Source organism: Neopelma chrysocephalum, unplaced genomic scaffold (assembly GCF_003984885.1).
Source record: "Neopelma chrysocephalum unplaced genomic scaffold, ASM398488v2 Primary Assembly neopelma1_192, whole genome shotgun sequence".
Lineage (NCBI taxonomy): Eukaryota > Metazoa > Chordata > Aves > Passeriformes > Pipridae > Neopelma > Neopelma chrysocephalum.
The window spans coordinates 121,468-128,064 of NW_020897854.1; the positions used below are offsets into that span (position 1 = coordinate 121,468).

At 65.6% G+C, this 6,597-nt stretch overlaps 1 protein-coding gene across 1 annotated transcript in view; it reads left to right on the forward strand.

Moving 5' to 3' along the window:
• CDK5RAP3 (CDK5 regulatory subunit associated protein 3) overlaps nucleotides 1–6,335 on the forward strand; it is a gene marked incomplete at its 3' end in the record, with an annotated part of 7,328 nt that extends 993 nt beyond the window's left edge. Inside the window, exons 2-10 of the mRNA XM_027702703.1 lie at nucleotides 911–1,079; nucleotides 1,338–1,395; nucleotides 1,782–1,913; nucleotides 2,130–2,230; nucleotides 2,434–2,482; nucleotides 3,263–3,441; nucleotides 4,204–4,340; nucleotides 5,911–6,058; nucleotides 6,148–6,335. Of these exons, the coding sequence (XP_027558504.1) occupies nucleotides 1,074–1,079; nucleotides 1,338–1,395; nucleotides 1,782–1,913; nucleotides 2,130–2,230; nucleotides 2,434–2,482; nucleotides 3,263–3,441; nucleotides 4,204–4,340; nucleotides 5,911–6,058; nucleotides 6,148–6,335 (998 nt within the window). The remainder of the gene's footprint in view (nucleotides 1–910; nucleotides 1,080–1,337; nucleotides 1,396–1,781; nucleotides 1,914–2,129; nucleotides 2,231–2,433; nucleotides 2,483–3,262; nucleotides 3,442–4,203; nucleotides 4,341–5,910; nucleotides 6,059–6,147) is intronic.
• Between the last annotated feature and the right edge of the window lie 262 nt (nucleotides 6,336–6,597).

Consider the following 6,597-nt stretch of genomic DNA (forward strand, 5'->3'; position numbering starts at 1 on the left):
GTGGCCCCGGGTGGCTCTGAGTGGCCCCGGGTGGCTCTGGGTGGCCCCGGGTGGCTCTGAGTGGCCCCGGGTGGCCGCCGCCGCACCGGGCTGACCGTGGGGGCTCCGGTGTCGCCGCCCCGACGGCCCCGAGGTGGCACATGGACCGAGGAATCGGGCGGCCCGGGGGTCCAGGGCTCCGGCTGCCGGTGGGATCGGCCGAAACGGGGCCGGTTCGTGCCTCCCGCTGCTCCCCACGGGGTGTCCCCGCATGGGGGACGAGCTGGTGGCTCCCCGACTCTGGACCTGGGGGTGGCACGTCCCGGATCCCTCGAGAAGCGCAGAGCCAAGATCCCCATGGGAACGGGAGAGGGTATCCCGGGTCCCTTGGGGATTCCTGGGAGGGGATAAAAGTGATCCCAGATCCCCAAGGGGGGAGTTAGAACTGATCCCGGGTCCCTTCTGGATCCCTGTGGAGGATCTAGAACTGATCCCAGATCCCTCATGGGTCCGTGGGGAAGAGTTAGAACTGATCCCAGGTCCCTTGTTGGGACATCCAGTGGTCCCTGAGGGATCTGGGATCTGCTCTAGGACACCCCAGCAGAGATCCCCAAGGGATGTAGGGCAGGCTCTGGGGCGGCTGCTGGGGATCCCGAGGGGATCTCGGTTCTGTGCTGGTGCATCCAGTGCTTCCCAAGGGATCTGGGATGCCCGAGGGATCCGGGATCCTCTCTGGGGACAACTGGGGATCCCCCCTGGATCTGGGGTGTGCTTGGGACCGTGAGGGGCGGCTGTGGGGGTCCCCTGGGGGATTCCCGGCTCTGTCCTGGGACTTCTCCGGGATCGGGATCAGGATCGGGATCGGGACCCCCCGAAGAGAGACCCCACACTCCCATTGGTCCGGGTAGGCCCCGCCCCTTCCCCGCTTCAGCCAATCGCGACGCCGGCACGTGGCGCTGCCGCCGGGGTACCGCCTTCTGATTGGTGGGGAGGCGGGCTCTTTGGAAAGAACGCGTTTTGATTGGCTGAGGGGCGGGCGCCGAGGCAGGGGATTGGCTGGGGCGGGGCAAGGCGGAAGTGGCGCTGATGGCGACATGGAGGTGTGGGGTCGGGACGGGAGCGGGAGCGGGAGCGGGATCGGGGCCGGGAGCGGGGCCAGGGCCGCGTTCGGGGAGCGGGGAAGGGCCCCAGGCCCGGGGCAGCGGGGACAGGCCGTGCCCGGGCGCTGGAGCGGGGGATCTGACCCCTGACCCCGCTCCCGACCCCGGTGCTGCTCCCGGTGCCGCTCCCGGTGCCGATCCCGGTGCCGATCCCGGTCGGGCTCCTCCAGCCCCGCTCCCTGCATGTCCCCCCCGCAGGTCCCTCCCCAGGACTACCGGAACGTGCCCATCGACATCCAGACCGGCAAACTCCTGGGTGCGGTGCGGGAAAGACATCCCGGGATTTTGGGGACCCCTTTGTCCCCTCGGGAGGGAGCCGGGAATTTATCCCAGTGTTTGGGATAAACCTTTCCCTCTTTCCCCTCCAGCCCTTCACAGACCTGGGAATTCATCCCAGTGTTTGGCCCTTACCCCAATCCCCCCTTTCCCCACCAGACCTGGAGAAGATCTGGGAATTCCTCCCTGTCTTTGGCCCCCACCCCGAGCTCCCTTTTCCCTTCCCACGCCTGAGAACGAGCTGGGAATTCCTCCCACTGGAACAGGCAGGGTCTGTGCTCCCTTCCCGCCCCTGGAGCCTGTCTGGGGGGGTCACCCCTGTCTTGTGCCCCCCCGGGTGACCCCCCTGTCCCCCCCTGTCCCCAGACTGGCTCGTGGACAGGCGCCACTGCAGCCTGAGGTGGCAGAGCCAAGTGCAGCTCATCCGGCAGCGGATCGACGGGGCCATCCAGGACATGCCGGAGAACCAGGAGATCAAACAGCTCCTGGAGGGATCCTGTGAGTGACATCAGGGGCTGGATCCCTCGGGAGAGCCGGGAGACGGGCTGGGAGCCTGTTCCCAAGGGTTTGGAGGCGGTTTGGTCTCCCCTGAGCCAGGAGATGGGAGCTGGTGGGGTCGGGAGTTGGGGCTGAGCTGGGAGGGGGTGACACCCCCCGGGCTTCCCGGGGTGATCCCAGACTTCCCAGTGATCCCACTCCACCTCCCCACCCCAGACCTGCACTACTTCCACTGCCTGAGGATCGTGGAGATCCTCAAGGGCACCGAGGCCTCCACCAAGAACCTCTTTGGCCGTTACTCATCCCAGAGGATGAAGGTGAGACGGGGCTGGGGGGGCTCAGCCTTCCTCACCAGCCTCCCCTTCCTCACCCTCCTCATCCTCTGCCTCCTTTTCATCCTTTTTTTCTTCCTGTTCCTTTTTTTCCTCCTTTTTTCCTCCTCTTCCTCCTCACCTTCCTCATCGTCCTCTGCCTCCTCTTCTTCCTCACCCTCCTCACCCTGCTCTTCCTCCCCCCCCAGGACTGGCAGGAGATCGTGGCCCTCTATGAGAAGGAGAACACCTACCTGGGTGAGGCAGGGGGGGCTTGGGGGACTCTGGAGGGACCCTGGGGGGTGGTAGGGGGTGGTCTCCAAACTGGGCTGGGGAAGGGATGGGATGTGCTGGAATTCCAAATCCCGCCGGGATGGAGCTCTGAGGGGTCTGGGACACCCCAAGGCCCGTGTGAGTGGATGGAATTCAGCCTCCAGACTGGGATGGGATGGGCAGGACACAATGGGATGGGACCCCCAGGTTGTGGGACCCCTGAGGACCCCCATGGGTGGGTGGGATCCAGCCCTCAGACTGGGCTGGGGAAGGGACAGGATGTGCTGGAATTCCAAATCCCACCGGGATGGAGCTCTGAGGGGTCTGGGACACCCCAAAGCCCGTGTGAGTGGATGGAATTCAGCCTCCAGACTGGGATGGGACATGATGGGATGGGACCCCCAGGTTGTGGGACCCCCATGGGTGGATGGGATCCAGCCCCCAAACCGGGATGGGGAAGGGATGGGATATGCTGGAATGCCAAATCCCGCCGGGATGGAGCTCTGAGGGGTCTGGGACGTCCCAAGGCCCCTGTGAGTGGATGGAATTCAGCCTCCAGACTGGGATGGGGTGGTCAGGACACAATGGGATGGGACCCTCAGATTGTGGGACCCCCACAGATGGATGGGATCCAGCCCCCAAACTGGGATGGGGAAGGGACAGGATGTGCTGGAATTCCAAATCCCGCCGGGATGGAGCCCTGAGGGGTCTGGGACGCCCCGAGGCCCCCCTGGGTGACCCCCCCTGCCCTGGGTGCCCCCCCAGCCGAGCTCTCCAGCCTCCTGGTCCGCAGCATCAGCTACGAGATCCCGTCCCTGCGGAGGCAGCTTGGGAGGTGCCAACAGGCCCAGCAGGACTTTTCCCGGCGGGAAGAGGAGTGTCAGGTGGGAGCAGCCGAGCTCAGGGAACGGTTCCTGGCCTCCTGCAAACAGTATGGGATCACTGTGAGTGCCTGGGGGGGGCAACACCCCGAAAGCAGCCCCCAGCCCACCCCAAAAGAGCCCCTAAACCCTGAAAACAGCCCCCACAAAATGGTCCCCTACACCTCCGAAAATAGCTCCCACCCCAAAAGAGCCCCAGACCCTCCTAAACAGCCCCATCTCCCCAAAAGGGCTCCCACCTCCCAAAAAACAGACCCAAAACAGCCCCCCCAAATGGCCCCCAACCCCTCCAAAAATAGCTCCCACCCCAAAAGAGCCCCAGACCTTCCAGAAATAGCCCCAAACCCTCCTAATGGACCCATCTCCCCAAAATGGCTCCCACCTCCCAAAAAACAGACCCCAACCCCTGAAAACAGCCCGCCCCCCAAAAAGGCCACTCCCATCCCAAAACAGCCCCCAAACCCTCCCAAACACCCCCTTCCCCCGAAACAGCTCCCACCCTTCAACAACCAGCCCCAAACCCCACAGAACAGCCCCTTCCCACCCCAACCCACCCCTCAAAAGAGCCCCTGACACCCCCAAACAACCCCCTCCCCACCCAGAGCAGCCCCCACCCCCTGTACCTGTCCTGGGGGTCAGACTGGCAGCAGTGTCCCCATGGTGTCCCCATGGTGTCCCCATGGTGTCCCCACTCCCAGGGCAGGAGCTGGGGGGTCCTGTGGTGACCCCACACCCCCCCATGTCCCCGTCCTGCCCCCAGAGCCCCCCGAGGGGGGGTTTTGGCTGCCTGTCCTCCCCTCATGACACGTCCCCCGGTGTCCCCAGGGTGACAACGTGAGGCAGGAGCTGCTGGCCCTGGTGCAGGACCTGCCCTCGCTGCTGTCCCGGGTTGGGGACACTGTGAGGGACCTGGGGGAGGCCATCGAGCTCTACCAGGCCTGCGTGGGCTTCGTGTGTGACAGGTGGGCATGGGGACAGGGGCACGGGGCATGGGGAGGGGGGGACAGACCCCCAGGGACAGGGGGACAGACCTGAGGGACATGGACAGGGGCAGGGACACAGGGGGACAGACCTGGGGGACAGGGATAGGGGCACAGGGATGGGGGGACAGACCCTCAGGGATGGGGACAGGGGCACGGGGACAGGGGGACAGACCCCCAGGGACAGGGGGACAGACCTGAGGGACAAACCCTCGGGGACAGGGAGACAAACCCTTGGGGACAGACCCTTGAGGGCAGACCCTCAGGGACAGAGGGACAGACCCTGAGGGGACAGGGACAGGGGGACAGACCCCTAAGGACAGCTCCTCCTGCCCCCTGTCCCCACCGAGGAGCTGCTCCCCTGTGTGGGGCTCTACGGGTGGGTTGGGTGGTCCCCCCCATCCCTGATGTCCCCCCGTGGTGTCCCCAGCCCCAATGACCCTGTGATGTCTCAGGATGATCCCCCCCATCCCTGCTGTCCCCTCCCCATGTCCCCAGCCCTGCTGAGCCTGTGATGCCTCACGGTGGTCCCCTCATCCCTGATGGGGTGGTCCCTCCATTCCCAGCTCCCTGGAGCTGTTCCCCCCCAGCCCATGGTGTCCCCAGCCCCAATGACCCTGTGATGCCTCAGGGTGGTTCCCCCATCCCTGATGTCCCCCCCATGGTGTCCCCAGTCCTGCTGAGCCTGTGACACCTCAGGATGTCTCTCCCATCCCTGATGTCCCCCCATGGTGTCTCCAGCCCCAATGACCCTGTGATGTCTCAGGATGATCCCCCCATCCCCGCTATCCCCCTCCCCGTGTCCCCAGCCCCAGTGAGGCTGTGATACCTCGGGATGGTCTCTCCCATCCCTCCTGTCCCTCTCATCCCTGGTGTCCCCCCCGCAGTGTCCCCAGCCCCAATGACCCTGTGATGCCTCAGGGTGGTCCCCCCATCCCTGATGTCCCCCCCATGGTGTCCCCAGCCCTGCTGAGCCTGTGACACCTCAGGGTGGTCTCTCCCATCCCTGATGTCCCCCCATGGTGTCTCCAGCCCCAGTGAGGCTGTGATGCCTCAGGGTGGTCCCCTCATCCCTGATGGGGCGGTTCCCCCATCCCCAGCTCCCTGGAGCTGTTCCCCCCAGCCCTACTGAGCCTGGGGGGGATGCCTCAGGATGATCCCCCCCCCATCCCTGCTGTCCCCCCCATGTCCCCAGCCCCAATGAGGCTGTGATGCCTCAGGGTGGTCTCTCCCATCCCCTCTGTCCCCCCTGGTGTCCCCAGCCCCAGTGAGGCTGTGATGCCTCAGGGTGGTCCCTCCATTCCCAGCTCCCTGGAGCTGTTCTCCCCCAGCCCGTGGTGTTCCCAGCCCCAATGACACTGTGATGCCTCAGGATGATCCCCCCCTATTCCCCCTGTCCCCCCCTGTGTCCCCAGCCCCTCCGAGGCGGTGCTGCCTCAGGATGATCTCTCCATCCCTGCTGTCCCCCTCCCCGTAACCCCAGCCCTGCTGAGCCTGTGACACCTCATGGGGTCTCTCCCATCCCCTCTGTCCCCCTCCGTGGTGTCCCCAGCCCGTCGGAGGCGGTGGTGCCCCTGCTGAGGCACGTGTGTGCCCGGGGGAACAGCACGGTGCAGGAGTGGAGGACGGGCCGGGAGCCGCGGCGGGTGGAGCGACCGGAGCTGCGGGAGGAGGAGCCGGAGCCGCCCCGGGAGGACACGGTCAGACCCCTCCGAGGGACCCCAAATTCCTCTGCGGGGCTTTGTCGGGGTCCAGCCGTTCCGAGGTTTCAGCGGGGTCCTTCCCACAGATCGACTGGGGGGATTTCCCGCTGGATTCCCCCCCGGGAGGGGATGGAGGAGCTGCCGAGGGGGGCGAGGAGATCGACTGGGGGATCACGGTGGAGCCCGGTCCTCAGGTGTGTGACACCCCCCTCCCCACTGGGATTGCCCTGCTCCGGGGGCCTGGGGGTGTCCTGGGCCCCCTCCATGTCACCAAGTGCCCCAACTCCACCCAAACCTTCCTAAACAGCCCCAAAACCCTCCTAAACAGCCCCCAAACCCCCCTAAACAGCCCCCAAACCCCCCTAAAGAGACCCCAACCCCCCCTAAAGAGACCCCAAACCCTCCTAAACAGACCCCTTCTCCCCAAAACAGCTCCCACCCACCAAAACAGCCCCTAAACCCTCCTAAACAGCCCCTAAATCGTCCCAAACAGCCCCTTTCTCCCCAAAACAGCCCCCACCCACCAAAACAGCCCC